This window comes from Oreochromis aureus, linkage group 20 (genome assembly GCF_013358895.1).
Source record: "Oreochromis aureus strain Israel breed Guangdong linkage group 20, ZZ_aureus, whole genome shotgun sequence".
In the NCBI taxonomy this organism is placed as follows: Eukaryota; Metazoa; Chordata; class Actinopteri; order Cichliformes; family Cichlidae; genus Oreochromis; species Oreochromis aureus.
Window position 1 is genome coordinate 21,459,564 of NC_052961.1, and position 22,253 is coordinate 21,481,816.

Below are 22,253 nucleotides of genomic sequence, written 5' to 3' on the forward strand. Positions count from 1 at the left end.
GGACCTGAACTCCCTCCCACTGCATAGTCAGCTAATAAAAGGTAGGGAACAAAGCCAGTTTTATTCATTCGAGATGTGACTTCCAAAAACGAGACCAGAGCTTTTCTAAAAGAACCAGAATCTTCCAGTCCTGCTGTACAGTGTGCTGAGGAAAATTAGTCATATTAATAAATGGCACAGTGTACTTTAATTTGCCTGAGCACCCAGCCCATAAACAGGCGTTGCCATTCACTGAGACTGTGGGAAAGGAGAGCCTCTGTGTAAATAAGTTTGACCCACATTGACGAGAATCACGTTAAACACATGACATGAGTTTAATAATGCTCATCTAACATCTGCAGAAATCTCAATATCTATCAATCACTCTTACTGTGCAGTCACTTAACATTTAGCTGTTTGCTGTGATATCAGGTATCGTTAAAAAAAATCCTGCTCACCTTGTACTGTCATTAAAACAAATTAAACTGTTTAGTGGAGCCTATCAGCCATAATTAGTGCCTGAACAATTGTTTGAAAGAAAAGTTCCACTTTTAAGAAGCTCTGACTAATAAGTGTGAAAAACATGAAATACCACACCCAGATTAATTTTGGCTCTGCAATTCATTAATATATAAAAGAAAGTAGGATCTAATAGGGGGTCACACATGATCTATTTACAGTGCTTGATACAATGTTTAGACCAGGGGTGTCAAATGTACAGCTCACAGGCCGCATCCAATTATATCTGGCCTGTGAGATAATTTCATATGTCAGTTATTCGGTATGTGGGAGCTGAATCTTTTGCCCTGCTGACAATCCATGCAGACAGGGGTGGAACTTCATTTTGATGGGCACACCATGAAGTCAATCAACAGTTTTTATATTCAGCCATTTTTCATCGTGGAGGACAAAAGGTTTCAAACTTAAAACCTTTTGTATGTTCTCCCTAGTGGTAGTAAATGCATAAAAATAAGGCTTTTATGAAAACACTGAATAAAAATTGCTTCCTTGAAAAAAGCCCAAATTTACAGTTCACTATTAAATGTTACATGAAATAAACTATATACAAAGTGTCTTTAAAAGGCAGAGATGCAGAAATGTCTGCATGTAGCACATGTATGGTTTGTCCACAGCTGCCCTAAATTACCAGTATTGGTAATAACCTCCTTGAATCGCTACCTTATTGTGGTGGACAGGTTTGTGTGTCCCAGGAGCTATGTTGTCGGGGGGGCTTTTTCCCCCTGGTAGGGTCTCCCATGGTAAATTGGTCCTGGGTGAGGGACCAGACAAAGAGCCATTCAAAAACCCCTATGAGTAGAAGATCAAGGGAACAGTTCACTGTGCCTTTGGTTTGGGGAACAAGTTGGTGGACTCTGTCATCTTACTGGGAGACTTCAGCATTCATGTGGGCAACGACAGTATGACCTGGAGGGGCGTGATTGGGAGGAATGGCCTGCCAGATCTGAACCAGATGAGTGTTCCATTACTGGACTTCTGTGTAAACCACAGTTGATCAATAGCAAACACCACATTTGAACATAAGTTTGTCCATAAGTGCACGTAACACCAGGATACCCTAGGCTGCAGGTCGATGATTGATTTTGTATTCATATCATCAGATCTGTGTCTGTATGTTCTGGACACTCAAGTGAAGAGAGCAAGTAGTTGCTGAAGCAAATACTGTGGGAGTGTGGGAGTTCAGAGAGGCCTTGGAAAAAGACTTTTGGACTGCCTCAAAGACATTCTGGCAAACCGTCAGGCCAATCAGGAGGGGAAAGGGGTGCTGTACCTGCACTGTGTAAAGTACCGGTGGAGCGCTGCTGACTTCAACTGAGGATATTGTCAGGCGGTGGAAGGAATACTTTGAGGACCTCCTCAACTGCACTGATAGGTCTTCCGTAGATGAAGCAGAGTCTGGACACAAGGGGAACAACTCGTCCATTACCAGGGGTGAGGTCACCGAGGCAATTAAACAACTCCTTGGTGACAGAGCTCCTGGGATGGATGAGGTCCGCCCTGAGTTCTTGAAGGCTCTGGATCTTGTAGGGCTGTCTTGGTTGACACGCCTCTACACTGTTGCATGTAGATCAGGAGCAGTACCTCTGGATTGGCAGATGAGGGTGGCAGTTTACATCTTCAAGAAGGGGGGACCAGAGGGTCTGCTCCAACTACAGAGAGATCACACTGCTAAGCCTCCCCAGCAAAGTCTATCCCAGGGTACTGGAAAAGAGAGTCCATCTGTTAGTCGAACGTTGGATACAGGAGGAACAAGGAGTGTTCCAGGTCACGGGACACTGGACCAGCTCTTTACCCTATCAAGGATACTTGAGGGTGGATGGGAGTTTGCCAGTCTACATGTGTTTTGTGTTCAAAAGTCAAAAGTGAGCTTTCTCCAAATTATGGCTAACCTTAGGCTAGTGTTCTGGGCATGTTCCCCTATTTCAAGGCCCCAGGGCAGACCCAGGACATGCTGGAGATATTATATTTCTCAGCTGGACTGGGAATGCCTTACTGTTTCCCCGACCCCCGGACAAGCAAGAGGAGGTGGCCAGGGTGGTCCATGGGTCTGGGCTTCTCTGCTTAGGCTGCTGCCACCATAACCCCTGGTTAAGCGGAAGAAGATGGATGAATGGTAATAACCCAAATCCTTTGTTATGTTCCATGGCTAATGGCCAGTCCCTCAATATGCATAAGCTCTTGAAATAAGATAACCTTTATTAGTCCCACAATGTTGGTTTTAATGTTAAAATATAATTATTGTTAATATCCACAAGTTTTACAAAAAAAAAGCTGGAAAAATTGGACAGCACATTGTTACCTTTTGATTAAGATGCCAGATTGCATTTGCTTACTTTCACCTGTAAAGACAGAAATAAAATCTGTTTTTTTCTGTTTGAATGTTCTCTTGATTAATTTCTGTCCAGTGTGCCAGCTAAAATGGGTGTGTAAAAATATGAATTCAGTTTAGTGCATTCAGTCATTTTTAACATGTTTTTGACAGATTTCTAAAATATTTATATTTTCTTATTTTTGTGGTAGATCGTCTCAAAAATTTGTTAAGCATTGGAGGCCTAACCTGACATGAGATCAATTAACTAACAATATAACTGATAATATACCAAGAAACAGGGTGAACTGTTCTCTTGATCTTGCACACATCAAAATCTTGGATTTTATTGACTTTTCTTCCATGGGCAAACAAAAAAATACAGGCTCAATACTGACTCTATGAGTCACAGCAGTGTCAGTGCCATCACTAATGCACCAGTTTAACCAATAAGATTTTGTAGCAAAATAGTTAAATTTAAAGAATTATTTGAAAATGCGACAAGTAGATTATAGACGCAGAAATAAATAAATCACAACTTTTTTAAAAGGAGATCAGGTTCTCAAATCTATGTGAGTAATGTGGTCATCACTTTGGTAAGCGAAGCAAGAGTTTCCAAACAGGCTTAATAAAAAAATGCAAAATTTACTTAAGTGTTAAAAGGCTCCTCCTTAAGTCAACACATCCTGGTTTTTTTTTTCATTATATGCAATAAACACTGCACAGCACCATAAGATGATTCACAGGAATCATAGTAGGAATCTAATTTGCTTCCACAACATGTTAACAAATTTAAAAGAACCTGACTCCAGTTTTCAGAAGAATTAAATACACTTGAACACAGTGCACCTGTGGACACACATACAGGCCTACAGCTCATACTATATACACACTAAAGACATCCATGTATGAAGGATGTGAAGCTAAGCGAACATGAGCAAACTTTTTAAGACATATACGGGCAAGTCCTAGAGAAGAAACAGTATCAGGACGATTAAATTAATGGTACATCTCACTTAAGGCTCATGTAAGTCCACATGAAAACTATAAAGAGCAACTTATGTGATCTCAAATGTTCTGCAAATACCACGTTTACTTCTGGCACTTACACTTCTGTGTCTTTAGGGCAATTAGTAAAATTTAATTTCACATGTTTTTTGCATTTGTAAAAAGCTCTGAAAAACTCTTCATTGTACAGTGTAACCTACAAAGTTGCACGCTTAATGGCGTAAAACAAACAGGAGCACAAACAGGATGGCATTTCCTCCACTTTGAGCCCTGCTGTTAAGCAGCGCCCCCCTTCGTCGGTGATCACGTGTTGTCAGCTCCAAGTCAGCGAAGTTGTTGGAAAAGTTTTGACAAGACCAAGGATCTTCGACACGGCTGCAAAGAGACCAGGATCGGCGATTCATAACCGCTCCTAAACTCTGATTTTGAGTCTGGAGAAACAATGGCATCCGTTGCGCAGGTAAACGCACTACAGGAAGAGTTTAGCTGTTAATGACGTATATCTGATGAATGGACAGTTTTCAGCAAACACTCCTATTTACGCCCGACCCTCCTCGACAGTGCAACTCCGTCTTTCTCACGCTGTGTCTTTATTTTCGATTAGAAAGTGATGACTTCGGGATTCAGTCTTGACTTTGGACCTCTTAAAGAGCCTTTGGCATTCATCCGTTTGCTAGAATGGGTAAGTTTTTTCCTCACTTCTCTTTTTTTTGCTTTCTTTCCTTTTACTTTTTACCATATGGCCTGCATGGCGGGGTGTGCTTTGCGTAGGAAGCCGATCCTTGGCTGCAAAAATACTTCAGAACTTGATTGTGTTATTTGTCTTGTGACCCACTGCTACGCCCAGATAAGCCATCCAATTCATCATTTGAGCTGTAGCACTGTTATAAATACGGCATGCAGTTGAACTCGAGTCAAGATGCCTTCCTATAATGGGCCTTTATGCGGCTCAAACCAAAAACCAATGTGTGGCAGGCAGGATGTTCAGTGTTATGCCCGCCAGAGGGTTTACAGTATAGGGTCCGATTAACATGCGTGGCCGCATAAAACCAAATGTTATTTCATATGTGCAGGTTGAGATTCGTTTCTGCGCTTCCAGCTACTGGATAAAGCATTCTGGCAGCATTGCATGACTTTAAGACCGGATTTTGCTACTACAGCTGTCACCTGATAGTTTTGTGTAAGACTTCCTGTCTTACACAAAAAGTTAACGGCATAAAATCTAGAAGGAAGTGTGGGTACATTTGTGTGACAGTTATGTTCAGCACTCTATCGTGAACACCTCATTTGTATCCCCTTATCTTATATATTTTGTGTGTGTGTGTGTGTGTGTGTGTGTGTGTGTGTGTGTGTGTGTGTGTGTGTGTATAGGTCTTCTCCATATTTGCCTTTGCTACAACCGGAGGTTACAGCGGCTCATCCAGCATCAATGTCAAATGCAACGGAACAGAAAATAAAGAAATAACAGCAAACTTTAACTACCCATTCAGGTGCCAAAACAAACAGTGCCACACCTCAGATTCCAGTTTATCGGAAAGTGTGTTTTCTGTAACGATTGTCATAATTTCTAATGCGTTCTTTGTGTGTACACAGGTTGATGGATCATCCCTACGCTGTCCCTAACTGTAATGAAACGTCCACTAATTACTTTCTGACTGGAGACCACTCATCCTCTGCGCAGTTTTATGTCTGTATTGGTGTGTTTGCGTTCCTCTACAGCACCGCCACGCTAATCATCTATTTGGGTTACAACCACTTGTACAGGGAACCTAGTCGGGGCCCCATCCTGGTAGGTTTGACTGGATTCACTCTATTTCTCTGTTGTTTTGGCTTAGCTAGGTCGCCCTCCAAACAGCTCACGGGTCAAGATGACATTACAAAACGACCAATTTAAAGCAAATTTGAAGTAAGGACATTTTTTATGATTGTAATGATTCACTTTAGTAATGCAGGAGAGCAGAGATAACGAGATTTGCACTCTCAAGTTTGAGGATTTAACAGAGACGTGTAAATGAAAAACTGGGGAGGGTGTGGTTTCCAAGCAGCTAATAGACACTGGACACTGGTCTGTTCTCTGCTGGGGTCTCCTTGTGGGTTTTGTAGTGACATGTATTTTTTGCTGCTCAATAAGGACCTGTTGTTGACTGCGGTGTTCGCCTTCCTGTGGTTGGTATCATCGTCTGCTTGGGGTAAAGGTTTGTCTGATGTCAAGAGGGCTACCGATCCTACATTCTTGCTGACTCTTATTGAAGTTTGCAAAAATAGCGTGCACACGTGCACAGCGGGGGCTCTGCCTTTCATGGGTCGATTGAATGCCTCTGTGGTAAGATTTATGCAATTTATTTTAAGTAATAAGCCTTGAATGGATAATTACTTTTCCTTTTTTTTTCAATTACCCATGTACAGTTTTGACTTCTTCTGTTTTATTCTTCGGCAGGTATTTGGTTTTCTTAACCTCATCTTGTGGGGAGGCAACTGCTGGTTTATTTACAAGGAAACGCCTTTCCACAAATCAGCCAACCCACCTGCAAATGTGGAGGGGTGACCGAAGCCATTCTAACTACACAGCCACTTCATTTTTAAAATAGTCTAACACGTAGTGTTCCTACACAAATACTTTTGGTTAGGACTGCAAAAGGAAAAATACTATTCTACGTATAACAAATGTATTTCAAACTGACTGCTCTTTTTTTGCAGTATTAATTTCAGATCTGGATTTTCTCTCAAACACATTTCACAAAGAACATTTTTATATCTATGCATCAAATATGAAGGGCCCCTTATTTCTAATGAGACTATGGATGTGCAGTATTTTGTAACCATATATTCTGCATTCAGATTTTTTTTTTTTAAAGGCTCAGGGCTGTTGAGTGTATGAAGTGCAAGAAACCTAATAAATAAAATATAGTTTAAGTGCATTGATTCTTAACACAACTGTAGACTGTGGATATGAATTTCAGCACAATCTTAATTATAAAGGCCTGAAAATATAGAGTTCCAAAAAATTCATTAAAAAATTGCCAGTGTGAGATTGTTTAAAGTGGGTCAGAGTCCTGTTTAATCTTTTTTGTTATTACGCCTCATCATCTATTCACGTCAGGCTGATTTCACTTGTTTAGACTAACGGCTAAATATTTTGTTGAATGTGATGCCTCTGTTCATTAGGAACATGCCAACTCTTTAGGAATTTCACATTTCTCACGATTGCTTGGAATTATAAGATATTTATTGGGTGTTTCTCCCAATAGGACCTGCATTTTTCTGTTTCTAGATCTTTCTAAATCAAGAAGTGTGTTTAAATTGAGGAGTTTGTATTAAAATGACATTGTTCAATACACTATTTCAGTAATGTTGTCAACCCTCTTGTGTGAGCTTAGCTACTTATTGGTTCTTTTGTTTTGTTTTTTCTTAAACAGTTGACTAATCTCTTGCCTGTTTTCAGTAATTGTATATTTCTTATCTCTCTTTTGCGAGGCTTCTACCTCCTCTTTGTTATAAGGGAATGCAAGCCATCTGCCTTAATTTCCACCACTCTTATGATTTTCTACTTTTTGTGGACTCGCTTGATTCCCAGTTTCCAGCTTTATCAATCAAATTGTTGTTAAAAATGCTACAGAAGAGAATGGAGTCTGTGGTCGAATACAGAAAGAAATTGTGTGGACATGAAATGTCTTGCTTGATTAAAAGAAAGAACCACATTTGTTGTCAGATCTGTTTTTTATGCCTGTTATTTCAGTGGCAGCACATATTGCGTAACATGTTTGTAAGGCGGGTGCACTGCAGTTCAGGTTTCACACACATTAAGGGTTACATGTGTAATCGGTTGTGCCCCACTTAAAAAGTTTTACAACCTGGGTAGACCTGATACCTGAACTTTGCTGAGCTTCATCACCGCATAAAGTGCAGAATATTTTTGAACTCAAAAACACAGCGTTAATATGTTTAATTTGTTTTACTGGGACATTTTTATGGTTTGCACAGTTGTTCACACACAAAAAAAAAACATATGACCAGCTTTGTGAAATTGCTGTGGAGCCATTTTTCGTCGAACTACAGCGCTGCAGAATAAGTTAAGCTGCAGTATTTTTTTTAACTAATATAAAACAATAAATAATATCTATATCAAAGTATGTATTTATTTATTTATTTAAAAGGGGTAATATAAAGCGATGAAAAATCTCAAATTTTGTACTTTTATAATAAAAACTATCCGGCAATATATGAGTAAACATGGTTCAGCACGGTCACGAGCTTCGTGAACTGCGCGTGAACTGGCGAATCGTGGGCGCGCAAGAGCTGCAATGGCCGCTTTGGATCGGCGAAATCCTAATCTCGACGACTTTGTCGGATTAAACTGGAGCTGTTGGGTAGACAGAGTGAATGTTTTATCATCTGACGGTGAGTCGTGCACCCCAGCTCCAGGCCTGATTCCCAGCACGTCATAACGTCAGCATCCGACGATTTGTTTCGTTTTTTGGTACTTAAACACACACAGCGACACAAGGCACGACCCAAACAAAAGACGCGCTGGGTCCTAGTGCAGCGATCTTTCGTCGTTTGTTGACAACCTATGAGCACAAATGGACAGAATTTGCTCCTTATACTGTTATGTGGTGAAAACGGAATGTTAAAGACTTACTGAAGGACACCGTTTGTTTTGGATCAGAGACAAGAACAGTAATTTAGTTGAACATTTGCTCAACTTGAAGCTTTTACAGCAAAAGTGACTGTAATCAGTTGGAAATAGCTGTGCATGAATAATTTAAACTGATGCGTGAAACCCTCTCATGTGTGATATGCATGTGTTACTACATAACCAAATAAACCCGTTTGTGGCAAGAAGATACTAGAATTTAGTCATCGTAGTATTTCATGCTCACGGGTTTGCTTTGCCTGCAGCTGGGTCTAAGGTTGAAGATGACGAGTATGGGATGAACTGCTCAGAGACCATGACGCTCGGAAAAGAAGGTGAGGACTGTGACTGGGCACATTCAGTTTGAAATTTGCATACAGTCGTCACGGATATGAATGTCGTGGTTATTTGGGGATTTTAATAATTTATTTGAACTGTTGCTTTTCTGGGGTGTAGTGATTGTACAGCACACATCTTAAATGACTTTAAAAAACAAGAATTGGATGTTCAAGTTTGAATTTATTTTGGATTTTTCTCTCATCCACACGGGATTGAAATAAAAGGCTCAAATGTAGACATACAGTCACTTGCATTTTTAATAAGTGGTGCTGAAGGTCTTTTAACCTCTTAAGCCCCAAGCCTAGCTGATCTCCTGCCTTTTGCCCCCGTATCAGGGGGCGTTGGGGCTTAAAGGCTGAGGCTTATTAAGTTCTTGTTAGTGATCATGATTAATTACAACTGGTAGATTTGCTTGACATCACTCATTGGCTTAACTGATACTGACAGCAATAGGAGTGTTTTAAGAACTCAGTGAAGATCTAAGAAGGAGAAACCACCAAGGCTCCAGCCTGTCATGCACTGGAAACTCCTGGAGCACCAATGTCACTATGTTTACATTGCACTGGTACGAGAAGGTGCCTGCTCTGAAGCTGACGCCTTCAAGCTCGACTGAAATTTGCAGCTGCCTGTATGGACAACCCATATGCCTTCTGCAGAAAGGTTTCATGGTCACGTGAGACAAAGATTGAGTTATTTGGCCATAATGAAAATTGCTATGTTTGGAGAAGTAAAGGTGAGACTTTAAAACATAAGAACATTGTACCTGTTGTTAAGCATGGTGGTGGTAGCATCATGTGGCACTGGTACAAGGCACAAAGTGGAATAATGAAGAAAGAGGACTAGCTTCAAATTCTTCAACTCCACATCAATTCAGCAGCTAGCTGGTTGAAACGTGGATAGGATTGTGTGTTCCAGCAGGAAAATGATGCCAGGTGCACATCAGAGCTGGTTTTAAAATGGATAAAGCAAGTTCACTTTAAGCTTCTGGACTGGCCTTCCTGAAACTCAGACCATGACTGTGTTGAGCCCGTATTTATACTTCTGACCCTGTGTGCTTTAGAACATTTCCAAAATGAATTCAAATTTGTGCACCTAATTCTTGTTTTTTAAAGCCAGTAAAGATGTTTGCTGTACAATCATCCTCCCTGGAAAAAAGAACAGTTCAAAGAAATCATCGAAAGCCCCAAATGACATTCACATCATCTTGTCATGAGTGTATGTAAACATCTGACCATAAATGTACCTAATTTTGTCTCTTCTTCTTTTTCTTCTCTACAGATATGCACATATACGGCCACTGCCCAGCACACGATGACTTTTATTTGGTGGTGTGCAGCCAGTGTGGTCAGGTGGTGAAACCTCAAGCCTTTGAGAGGCACTGTGAAAGGTGGCATGGTTCTATTATGAAGATGTGTAACCCGCCATCCGCTCTGGCGCCTCAGCAGCTAAATTGCTCCAGCCTTGGTCTTTCTAATAATTCTTCCTCTATGGAAAGGAAGAAGGAAGGCAGATGTCAAAAGGGCGGCACCTCATCTGCAACCTCACCTGCCCAACAGCGCAAGTCTACAAAGACCCACAAGAATACAGTGAGGTACTGTTTATGAGTGCCCGTTCACCAATTAGTAGTTAATGCTAAAATTAACTGATTAATTGTTATTGGAGAACTCTTCCCTGCTCTCACTGGAGATGTAGGAAACAACACATTTACATCTTCTAGTTTATATCTTGCTTAAATATCAATGTTGTCTCTCGTGTAAGTCTGAATTTCATGAATCTAATAAGTTAATTCTAAGCTCATTTTAAACTTCTTTCTGTAGTTTATCTTCTGTGAAGTTCCCTGAGGAAAACCCTCACTCGTCCTCCATGCCTTGCCTTCCTCCATTCCATTCAGCACCCCTCTCCCCTGACGACTGTTCCACCTCCACTCTGTTAGAGAGATCCTCTGTGCAGAAGTTGACAGCTGGACAGTCCACTGAGTCTCATTGTCCTCAGCGGGGCATAAGAACCTACAGCCGGATTTACAAAAACATCCACAGTAAGTCAGCTTTTTTCCCCAACGTTTGTCTATTACTTCCCCTGCTGCTTTCTGGGAAAGTCTGCCCACTTAGTGTGTTAACCTGGGCTTAATGTGCTGTACATCAGTATTTGCATTAAGTAACAGTCTGTGTGATCTCCTACCATTTAGCATGGATCCTCTTGACAAGTCCTGCTGTTGCTGACTGACCTTTGTGTTTGTGCTTTTCTCCACATAGAAAAAGAATGTGATCTGAATAAAAACGGCAGAGTTTTGGACCCCGAAAGGAAGACGCTGTGCAACAGGGAGCTAATGTGCAATGTAAACTCTCAGTACATTGTCATGGCACATTGCCCAGAGTTGTTATTATTTACTTATTGTAGTTTACGTATAAAAGTTTGGAGATTGCATCTTTTATTATTTCATACAAAACCAAACTATGTCACTTTTTCCTTTTCTCTTTTGCACTGCTCTCTTATGGTTCTTTCTTTCATAGGCTGATTCAGTCAAGCATCAGCAGAAAGTGTTGGGAGAGACTAAGACCACTGATCAGAGAACTACCTCAGGCCCAGATCAAGATATGGAGAAGCTTCGTGACGAATCAAAATACAAAAAGAAGCATGTGGAAGCTGACAGGGAGAAAATAACACATAAATACAGCAACAACTGCCACATTCAAGGGTATGAGACTTAGTGTGTACCTTAGCAGATTATTGCAGTAAATTAAGTATTTCTTTCAGTTATATAAGAAAGCAACATGGAAAAAAACACAGATGTAACAGTCCAGATGCGTATGCATTGTTTTCTGCATAACTGCATATTTGTTTTATCACAGAGCAACTGATGCGCTAGCTGTCACAACAGTCTCACGTTTGCATTACTTTGCCTTCACGCAGGTCCAGGAATCCATCAGGAAGCTCTCCCGAGGAGGAGGGTAACGGCACTGTGGAAGTGGAATTGCAGCCTCCGTACACTTTCACCTTGTCAAGTGACGACAGTGAAGAAGATGAACAGGATGAAGCCACAGACCTACCTGCTACACCCTGGCACCCCAAACCACTTGGGGTGAGGGCGAGATATACAAAATGCACAGCAGCTGGTTGATGGGAAGGTTGTTATGTTAAAAAAATCTTTAATGACTGTTTACAGAGGGGCTGTGTGATAATCTTTCTAATATAGCATAAAATCCATGTTATATTTCTCAAAACAAAAAAGGGTGGTGTAGATGTTTATGTACTTTTAACTCTTTTTAAAGATGCTAACGGTGGAAATTTACACATTGCTTTTATGCAGCTATGCACTTTTGGATGTCGCACGCTCGGTTGCAGCATCTTCACATTTGATCGGCGTTTGCACCACCTGCGCTTTGCACTCAGTGCCATGTTGGAGCGCCATGTCAGCACACACTTGTGGAAGTGAGTATTACTGTTTTTTAAATGGCACCTATTTGCCCAAAGCAAGTTGAAGAAAAGACCTGCTGACTGAGCTTAAAAGACAACTATCCACAATATGCAAGAGCCTCCATTCGAACCAGACACTGAAATCGCTACAGGGAGCAAGTGTACTATGGATGGCCTCAGCTACTCCCTGGTAATTGTCTAAATAACAGAAACATCAGCTTTTTTTTCTTCTTTTTTTTTGCTAGTTGCTACCTTTGCTGGTGGGTTGAAAAACATCTGTTTGCACAGCATGTCTTCACTTATATTACAAAGAAAAGCCTTGATGCCTGCCGTGAGACTCATTTGCAGCTTCATAGTATTGTTATGTTCTTCTACTAAAATGGCTTTGGATGCTTTAATGCTCAAAGAACAAACTGTTTCAAATCCTTCATCTTCATGCAAACCCCACCAACCGCCCCCCACATCCTCTGCTTTTAACCACAGCCATGTTGGTTACATTTATAAATAACACCCCTGACAAAACTCAGAAGACTGCAACACAAAACCATACCTAGAACAACAATGCCGTGGTATCTGTCAGCATTACAATTTTGCCATTGGTCTGGCATAAGGGCATAAGTTAACACCAATGTTTGCCACAATATAAAGAAACATCTCTTTTTGTGTGTGTGTGTTGTGATTTTGGGAGATTGTGCCATATTTACAGTACAAAATTTGAATTTTAGCATTGCAGAGCAGTGAGGTGAAAATAACTCGTGACAGCTGGTTTCCATGAGTATTACTGGACTGTGTTTCTAAGTCTAACACTAGAAGTAGTTCAGACCTTAAGCCTGCAGATTTGTCAAACCAATCACAGCTAACATTTTGGGGCCACTGTTTAATTTATCTAATAACAAAATGAGGCTTCAGCTAATAGTGCAGAAAACTCATGGTAAGTGAATCTGCCTTTGAGTTTTATTTTTTTGGAACTACCTTCACATTTTTTTTCTTTTACTTACAGGAAAACGCCTAAAGTATCATCAGGTCTCAGGTCACACTCCCACAGCCTTGAGTCTACCTCACTGGTACAGTTTGAAAACAATCCTTGTCAGCCAAACTCTTACAGTATTAAACCGCCTTATCCTACCACGTCTGCAAGTGTTGGGTCAGGGAGAGTGTGTAGTCCCAGCAAAGCTCAGCTTATAGAGGTGGAACCTATGCAAGATGCAAGTGCAGCACAGAGAGCTGCCAAGAAGTTACAAAGCAGTGAGAACAAAGCCTCCAGATACATCAGGGATCCCTTATTTCATAAGAAGGGCCAGCCTCAGCGACCAGACAGTGCTACCTTCTCAAATGGAAAAAAGCCACGAGAGTCTACGGAGAGACAGTCAGATGTGAAGAAGTGTCACCCTTTCCCTGTACCAAATCACCGCTCTCCCCGCAGCAAAGGGAAGCTCCCAGGCGATCAGCAGAAAGTGGTGGCCTATGACCACATGAGTGTTGCTCAGAAACGCAAAAGCAGCAGCGAGTTACTGTCCTGAACTTCTTCACTTTCAACAATCTCTAAGTTTAAATGTTTGTCCTCTTCTTCCTGCTCCAGCTTTGCCTTCTGGAAGGAAGAGAATATCAAACATGTACTTACATAAAGGTTTGACAAAAAGATCAGACCCCTAAATACAGTGTTGCTTTTATCTTATGATCTCAATCCATTCCTCTTTTTTTTTTTAAGTCATGAATGGACAGTACGTCTTCTTGATTTTAATTTGAATGTGATTTAACAACAGTAAATGTGTTTGTAAGTGACAGTTGCTGTTTCCATCTCAGCTTTTCAGCCAAACAAGAGGCCAGTCTTAAAACGACCACTTGGAGATGAAGCGGTGCAAGACAGCTGGTACCAGCATAGTATGAGTGTGTGAGTGTGTGTGTTTTGTCTTTTGTGTATGTTTATCTTCAGGTTTTTATGCAAAGATTTCAGGAACAAGTGTTTGTATTGACATATTTGTAACTGTTATTGCTAAATTTATAAAAACTGTTTAAGAACATAAGTATACCTCAGCCTGTTCATAATGCTGCTAAAGTTACAAAGTTTTTTGTTGCAGAACAATTAAAGTCTTGAATTACTCTTGCTCTCTGATTTTCATTATTTCACAGCGGTTCTGTACAGATGAGTCATTAAAGACTAATGACTAAAACTTATTTTGATAAATTGAAATCCACTCAATTCATAAAAAGCGATTGCATCTACTCGTCCGATAATTTTTCATCTTTAAACACCAGATGGTGCTATATATGCATCTGGAAAATGCACTGCTTTTTCTCTAACGATATAAACGACACTGATCTCAAGCCACCTCTCATTTCTTTATATTTTGTTTCCAAGGATCCAGACTCTTATAATTTTTTTAAGTGTTGTTCATCAGTGGTTCTCCAGGCTTTCTGAAGGTCTTTCAAAGAGGACTTTTTTGTTTAAGATGACCTTTATTAGTCCCACGCGTGGGAAATTTGTTAAGCCATTTAAAATGTTCAAGTGTTAAAAGGCAGCTAACTCAAGGGATAGAGCTGTGTTGAGTCTACATGTAACAGATAATTTGGCAAAGAACCAATTTTAGATTATGTCTTTGGACACTTTGTTACTAGCAGACTGTTGCAAAAACACATTCATTCCCATTTATCAGCTAGTAGCTGAAGACTTGCCACATCTCAGCAGGGTGTGCAGTGTGTCCTTAAAAAACCGAGGAGTCTAGACAAGTGGAGGAAAAAAAGAAAATGTGCCGGGCCTAAAAACAATTTTCAACAAATGAACAATACCTGAAAGTAATGTTTTCAAGAAACTGGAAAAAATAGGACCTGTGTGATGGCCCTTTAGTTGGTCCTTCAACCAAGTTCCCTGAAGTCTCGTCAGATATGATCCCAGTGGAAGGGTGGCGGTCAAGCATCCATTCTTAAGGAAGACAAACGTGGAGAAAAGGCTGAGGTATGCCAAATTACACCAGAACTGGCTTGAAAATCAGTTACAACAGGTCTGATGCAGAGAGGTACAATAGTGAGTTACCACAGCCATCTGTAAAACACAGTGGAGGCTGCATTTCAGCCAGTGTTCGAGATCTTTGTCAAAATTGATAAAATTATGAACACAGAAAAGTACCATCATATTTTGATTCACCATACAATATCATCTGGACAGCCTCTGATTGGTAACGGCTTCATTTTCAGCAGCAATGATCCCAAACAGACTGCTAGTGCAGTAAAAGAGAAAAACTCAGTCATTGATTGGCCTCCCGAAAGCCTGAACCTGAACATTATTGCAGCAGTGTGGGATCATCTAAAGACAGCCAACATCCAAAGAAGAGCTTTGAATGTCTTTGTAGAAGCCCAGAGAACTATTTCTGAAGACTAGTTAAAGAAATTAGAAAAAAGCTGCCCAAGAGAATTCAGACTGTGTTGCATAATGAAGGTGGGCACAACACATATTGACTTTTAAGCTTTTAGAATTGTAAAAACTCTCATTGTGAGTTAAATACTGTATTTCCATGTATGTTTGCAGACCTCAATAGAATTGCTGCAGCTGGCAAAATGTGAAGAAATCATGGCTGACTCGAGATTTGTACACAGAACTGTAGATCTACTTATTTATATTAATAAACTAAATCCTGCTTGCTGTTTTAGAACATTGATTGTGGTGCAGACTCAAAGGTTTTAGAGAAAGTTTGCAATCATTTATGAATTAATCTGTAATACATAAGGGTGCCACTGATTCATTTTGGTGTTCTTTGCATAGATAAAATATCCACTATCATCTAATTGATCCCAGTTTTTCCAGCACCAAACATAGATTCAGTGGAACCATTATAAAAAGACATAATGCTCCTATGAAACTACTTTCCTACACTTTGTATACTTTCATGAACAGGAATTACTCTTTGTATGAAATTACAATCCACTGATTATTAACACCAAACATGTCAGAGTGAACAGCGAATGTCAATATTTACAGACTGTAGTGTTTTACATAATGTTACCACTAGATGGCGTCAAGGCATCGATGATGCATTTCATATGTAACCAACAGAATCTCTTCTATTCCCTCCACATGATACAAGTAAAATGTAACTTTGGAAACTTAGATGTATTAGCTTCATATCCAAACTGGCACTAAATCTGGGAACAATATAATGTGACACCTACTGAGATGTGTATGCAAAGAACAAGTTTCATTAAACAATAATTTCTGATAAAAGTGAAAACAGAGGCAACAAAGAGTGTAAATTTGAATCTTTTATTAAGTCAAAAGATATATCAGTATTTTTTGTCTTTAACGCCTACTGGTTTATTCTTATGAAGTCAGAGAAGCTCCTAAGCATACCATGCAAAGCCATTCAACTTTAGCTGCGAGACCTTTCATTTCTTAGGGCAGTGACCAATCGTATCATCTTCGAAGCAGTGGTCAATAAACTTAGTGCTTTGTATGCTGTTAAAAGCTTCCTTCATGTCCTTTGGAGACTAGCAGCACTCTTTTAAAGCACCAAGCTTTTAGCCTCACCAAATCATGAATGTTCCCTTAACTGCTACTTCATAGCTAGATGAGTGGAGATGTGTGCTGGGCAGCGAGAGATCACTCTCTTCCCTAGTTGGTGAGTCTAATGTACCATTAGGGTAAATAGCAAAGGGCCTGTAAAATGCACAGATCTCGAGACCCAAACTTTGTTTCATTGATAGTACAAATATGAACTCTTTAAAATGTGATCCCTAAGTTTCACATTGTATGACATAGTCCTGAGATTTACTCACCCGCTATGTTTAAAGCCATTGAGAACCCATTACATTTCAGGAATTTGTTGGTGTGCTTGGAGATCATTCCTGATTTCCCACATCCCGGATTTATTTTATTTTAAAAAACAGGAAAAGATTTGTACATACAGAAAAGCTGTTGCTTTGTTACAACACCGCTGCTGCAAAATGCACCTACTTGCATCTCCCTTCATCTGACATGTCACCAATGTGATAAAGCACTGCGCTGCTTATGGCTTTATTAGCAAAGTCAAATACTGGCTGAATATGACTGGAGGCTACATACTCACTGCCCATGTATCATATGCAATTATGCAGTTATTTCAAAAGTGTCCCCTTTTTCCCATGCAGGGTTTGTTCAGATATATTCTCCGTTTAGCCATATTCATCACCAGATGACTGTAAAATACATCCTCTTTCAATAAAAAAAACAAAAAAAACAAAAACAAAACAACCCCCCCCAAAACAACTGAACCCCACCTGGCTTAAAAAATAAACACACATTTCCAGACTTGAATGTTAAAACAACTAACAAGATCACAGTGACAGACGTAATGCAAAATGAACATCATCAGATTATACAAGGATACAGTCATTACACTGATAGAACATAGCAGTACACAACTAATCAATACTGAACACACAAAGTGAGTCTCACTACGTATATATACACTGTATATATAGTTATTAATATATATAGGAAGGCAGATTTGCTTTGAAGAGAACAAAGACACTCTTTCTTTCTATTTTAGGTCCCTTGCAATAGCACTAATTTATACAGAATTGCAACCTGTATTTTAAATGACAACACAGAGGAGTAGACCGCCCATTACCCCACAGCAGATTTAACTGGACTGACATCGGGTTCATGCAGGGAAAACACAACCATTTCCCAGTGATCTGGCAATTTAGCGTGCTCAGTAGCGGTAATATCTGTGTATTGTTTCCATTTTTAGCTTCTCAGCTTTTGTCCCGAGCTCGAAAGGTGAGTAGTCTGAGCGGGGAACAGGTTAAAAGCTCAAAATGGGATTCTGTGAAATGTGAGCATCTTGGCCAAATGGAACCAGTCTGTGGTAATGCTAAATGTGGCTCTATTTAAGCATGCCGTTGGATTTGGGTTTTTTTTTTGCTCCTCTTCGTTTCTCCACCTGGTATTCCAATGTGTGAGAGAGTGGAATGATTCACACACACACACAAACACACACCACCTCTCAGATAAATGTGACTTCCTTTTCTCGCCCACGCAGGAGACGTTTAGTGGAGCACACAGTGTCTGTGACTATTCCACCTATTTTGCGTACAAGCCTACTGCACCCACAAATGTGTACGTCTTTGTGTGTTTAGCTGCAAGATATATTAATAACTATCATTTCTAATAGAAGGTATTCTTTGAAGCTGAATTCAAAAGCGTAATGAATTATCATATCTTACAGTACTTTTTACCTGTGTGAGTAAGTTGGAGTGTAAATGTGTAAAGAAAGGTGCAGGCGTTTCCCTCATTAACAAGCTGCAGACTACCTAAAGGGCGTTGCATTCATTGCCTAGTTGAACGATTGCTTTTGAACTAAGTAAGGGCAGCCTCAATGACAGAGGTACACAAACAAAGCAAACACATCTGGGCTGAATTGTGGCTGTCGGTATACAGAGAGCCAGGGAGAATGGTTTTGTGTTGCTGTGACTCATGATAACACACCGATCCCCTTCAGCTCAAAGAGACAAAGACACAGAAAGCAGAGGGACGCTACATCCCATCAAAGGAAGCAATTAGCATTTACACCAGGCTGGCCTTGTTGTATTATGTCATGAACACCGCGCACGTTAATGAAATCTTTCTTGTTTTTGCTAGGAGACAGTCTCCTGTTTAAAAGTTGTTAATGAAATATGCACCGCGCACCAGGTGTCTTGCACATGAAATTACTTTTACAGTTAATTCAGTAATATGTGCTGGCAAAGGGATCTTTTCAAAAGATCCCGGATCCCCTGTGTTAACAGAAAATTTCCTGTCAGCAGCTACAAGCACTAAAATGAGCTTTTTCCTGTCAAATTATGCACAGCCTCATCTTACGCATAAGCTTAATTTTCTGGTGGAGTCGGGAGAGTTTTTATTGTTATTCAGCCTTCAATGTTTACCTGTTAATACAACCATCATTTTCTAACCACCATAACAAACAGCTACATTTTCAGTGATACGAGGACCTGCCCATCTGAGCAAAATGCAAGATGAAATACTTTATGACAAAGTTTAAGATGTATGGGTAGAAATTTGTGCTATTCCAGGATTTTGTGCAAGGTGCAAAAATGCAATAAAATAAACTCTGCAGCTTTTTTTTTTTTTTTTTTAAATGTTGCGGCTGACAGAAACTAATGCTGTAACTTGACTGGGAGAAGGAGTCAAACTTGACAGCAAGTGGCACCTTGGTGGACAACAAACAGAAGCCTTGTCATCCTTGTAAGGAGTGTGGCACCTTTCTGTATACAGAATTCAGACGACCTGTTGATAATCAGTCATAACAAAATACTTCCCTGCACCTAATGTGTATCTGTTGGAGGTGCTCGCTGCTTTTAATTGTGTAAGGCTGCAAATGTTTCTTTTGGGTTATACTGTGCAGCAACTAAGAGGCAACTCTTTTGATGAACAATTCATTTGTGAAAAATAATTAGCCTGGAATTAGTTGGTAGTTTTGTAACTGATTCCCTTAACATATAGCTGCTGGAGTATGACGTAGGATGAAAATGACCTGTGGTGGTTTGTGCTACCTCAGTGAATGACTAAACATCTGAAAAATCTGTATCCTTCTTTATCTTACTCATCCAGTTCAGGCTGGGATCTCGGATAACATTGTTTTATGGCGTGCTGTTTTACTATAGAGGACTCAAGGTTAAGGTCAAATGTATTCATAGCCTAGTGACGTCAGTCAGTCTAAATCTCTTTCTCCTTGATAGAGGAGAGGTACATGAATCTGTGCTCTAATGTTTACTTACAATACAAGCTACTCTAATCCTTAATAATAAATATAATTATGAGCTACCCATGGATTCAGTATATATACTATTTGTGAACTAAAATTCTTCTTACATCTAATTTCCGTCTATGCCTTTTATTTTCCCAACTTTTTCAGTTTAATTGATCACTTCCTGAGTGCTGACGTCAACGACAGAACATCTACGTTTCGCTCTGGTAAGACTCTTAGTTTTCCCTTTCCGTGTACACTGATATTCCTTCACAGTATGAATATTAAGTGCTACAGATCAAAATGCTGGAAAAGTTCTGCCTATTGTCCTTTTCGACAACGAGACAGTTTGATTTTTACTCCCTTTGAAATCCTACTTTCACTTGCCAGCGACCGCAGGTGAACATTTCTCTGCAGTTTTCTCCCACAAGGTCACAGTTCACATGAACTAAAACAGGGCTCACGTTGTATCACCTACATCCAGTCATGTGGCATCCACTGTCTTTGCCAGCCTCATCTCAGACCACCATGGGAGTGTCTGAAAACACGGAGCTGATGGACTCTGCCACTGACTTCTTCCTTTTGCCCTTCATTAGAGAACCAGCCTCTGCATCCAGATCATCATCATCATCATCCTCATCCCCATTGGGGTTCAGCTTACCATTTTGTCCCTGCAAGTCCTTGGAGTCTATGAAAGCCACATGCCTGTTCAGTTCGGCCTTGAGTGCCGGGTCCTCGTGGGTCGGTGTCACACTCAGCATTGAGGAGTGGATGCTGTCCTCACCCCGAGTTTTACCCTTGTTAGGGCAGCAGAAACAGCGACATGGCGTCAGGTAAAGATACATAAGCACCAGCACCACACTGGCCAGGCAACCTACCAAGGTGGTGTATGCTGTGTTCAGGGTCTCCCCAGCCCCCTGCATGGTGAAATTGTGAACCTTGAGCACCACGTAGATAGTCTCATTAAAGCTCTCACTCGTGGCAAAGCAAGTGTAGGTCCCAGAGTCCTCAGACCTCACTGACCTAATCTGCAGACTCCCATCTGACAGGACTTTAGCTGTCTGGTTGCTCCCGGGTGTCACCAGAACATTGCCGGGCAATGTCCAGGTCTTTAACATATTTCTGTGTTTGGTGTCGCAGCTAAGAATCAGTGTTTGCTCCAGAAAAGCCTCTTCATCTCCCTCCTTGAATGTGCTGCAGTTCATACTATCACCGCTGAGGTCAAAAACGCGTGCTTGGGTTTTTTGTGGGCTGGGTAAAACACAAGTGTAGTCGTCTTTAAAGTCCACAGCAGAATTGAGCTTTCGCATGTACCAGTGCACCAGGAGGGTGTAAAGGTCACAGTGGCACAGCAGAGGGTTACTGTGGAAGTAGAGGCCATTTTTAATCCAGGCGGGCAACACCTGGAGCTCGTCAATGGGCAAAATCTTGATCCTGTTGGTGGATACGTCCAGGAGGCTGAGTTTCTCTAGGCGGGTCTTTTCTTTGACCAGCTCCACAGGGAAGCGGGAGATTTGGTTCTGGCTAAGGTACAGCTTCTGAAGGTTAATCATGCTCACAAAGGCTGTGCGGTCAATCTGTGAAATCTTGTTATTGTACAGCAGGAGGACTTCTAGGTTGACCAAAGGCTCAAAGATGAACTCATCCAGCTGCTTTAACTCATTAGAGGACAGGTCCAAGTAACGCAGGTGCTTCACATTTGTGAACGCCTCTGAAGATAGGAACTGGAGACCATTGTGACTGAGCAGGAGGTTATGCAGATTCGGGAGCTTGACAGGGGTCCACTCAGATTGCAGCCGGATTATCTCATTATAGCTGACATCCAGCACAGAAGTGTAGAGAGGTAGACCAGTCGGGACGATGGTCAGATTCATTTTGGAGCAGCTGACGATGTTCGCGGCGCAGATGCACATCTTATGGCAATTTAGTGTAGAACCCGCTGCCTCTGGGAGCCAGAGGAGAGGCGCGCAGAGGGTGAGAAATAAGGCCCATCTCTGGGACTTACTCCAGTGAGGTAATGTTTCCAACAGGCTGTCACCTGTTCTGGTGGAAGGCTGCAACATGCTTGCAGTTGTTCTAAATCCCAGAGAGTTTCACTACGATCCCATTCTCAAAAGAAAAAGCACGGAAGAGCAGCTGGAGGATTCTCAGGCACATTGCTAACTGAAGGCTGAAAGAAGCAGAAAGATAACGCTTTTAGACAGAGTGTTTGTAAACACAAAAACATCCATTCACAAAGCGGAGGGAAATGATTCAAGTCATAAAAATAGGACAATGGAAAATCCTGCATTTAAAAAAAGGGGCGACCCCACCAACACAATTTCAAACACTCTCT

The 22,253-nt window shown here is 40.8% G+C and overlaps 3 protein-coding genes across 5 annotated transcripts in view; 2 read left to right on the forward strand and 1 right to left on the reverse strand.

The window, feature by feature from the left end:
- Window positions 1-4,113: 4,113 nt before the first annotated feature.
- Window positions 4,114-7,512, forward strand: sypl2b (synaptophysin-like 2b). The gene is made up of 6 exons (XM_031726416.2): window positions 4,114-4,274; window positions 4,419-4,496; window positions 5,186-5,304; window positions 5,408-5,603; window positions 5,946-6,137; window positions 6,252-7,512. Exons 1-6 carry the CDS (start codon window positions 4,257-4,259, stop codon window positions 6,357-6,359), a joined length of 711 nt encoding a protein of 236 aa, XP_031582276.1. The 5' UTR covers window positions 4,114-4,256; the 3' UTR covers window positions 6,360-7,512.
- Window positions 7,513-8,037: 525 nt separating this feature from the next.
- On the forward strand, window positions 8,038-14,300 carry atxn7l2b (ataxin 7-like 2b). Of its 2 annotated transcripts, XM_039604570.1 has the most exons (10): window positions 8,042-8,212; window positions 8,714-8,782; window positions 10,065-10,377; window positions 10,604-10,821; window positions 11,039-11,121; window positions 11,297-11,481; window positions 11,697-11,865; window positions 12,094-12,215; window positions 13,201-13,264; window positions 14,004-14,300. In XM_039604570.1, exons 1-10 carry the CDS (start codon window positions 8,116-8,118, stop codon window positions 14,031-14,033), a joined length of 1,350 nt encoding a protein of 449 aa, XP_039460504.1. In that variant the 5' UTR covers window positions 8,042-8,115; the 3' UTR covers window positions 14,034-14,300. The 2 variants fall into 2 exon arrangements, with proteins under 2 accessions (XP_031582219.1, XP_039460504.1); XM_031726359.2 differs by having other exon boundaries at window positions 8,038-8,212; window positions 13,201-14,300.
- A 2,190-nt stretch (window positions 14,301-16,490) lies between these two features.
- amigo1 (adhesion molecule with Ig-like domain 1) overlaps window positions 16,491-22,253 on the reverse strand; it is a 35,458-nt gene continuing 29,695 nt past the window's right edge. For both annotated transcript variants that reach the window (XM_039604998.1, XM_039604997.1), the window contains one exon: window positions 16,491-22,088. In XM_039604998.1, coding sequence (XP_039460932.1) covers window positions 20,437-21,981 — 1,545 coding nt within the window. In that variant the 5' untranslated portion in view covers window positions 21,982-22,088 and the 3' untranslated portion in view covers window positions 16,491-20,436. The remainder of the gene's footprint in view (window positions 22,089-22,253) is intronic.

Bases quoted from the DNA above. Each gene is read 5' to 3' on its own strand.
- sypl2b (XM_031726416.2), top strand. The intron at 4,497-5,185 runs GTAAGTTTTTTC...GTGTGTGTATAG, and splicing joins TCATCCGTTTGCTAGAATGG to GTCTTCTCCATATTTGCCTT. The intron at 5,604-5,945 runs GTAGGTTTGACT...CTGCTCAATAAG, and splicing joins CTAGTCGGGGCCCCATCCTG to GACCTGTTGTTGACTGCGGT.
- atxn7l2b (XM_031726359.2), top strand. From the start codon at position 8,116: ATGGCCGCTTTGGATCGGCGAAATCCTAATCTCGACGACTTTGTCGGA. The intron at 8,783-10,064 runs GTGAGGACTGTG...TCTTCTCTACAG, and splicing joins CATGACGCTCGGAAAAGAAG to ATATGCACATATACGGCCAC. The intron at 10,378-10,603 runs GTACTGTTTATG...TTCTTTCTGTAG, and splicing joins ACCCACAAGAATACAGTGAG to TTTATCTTCTGTGAAGTTCC.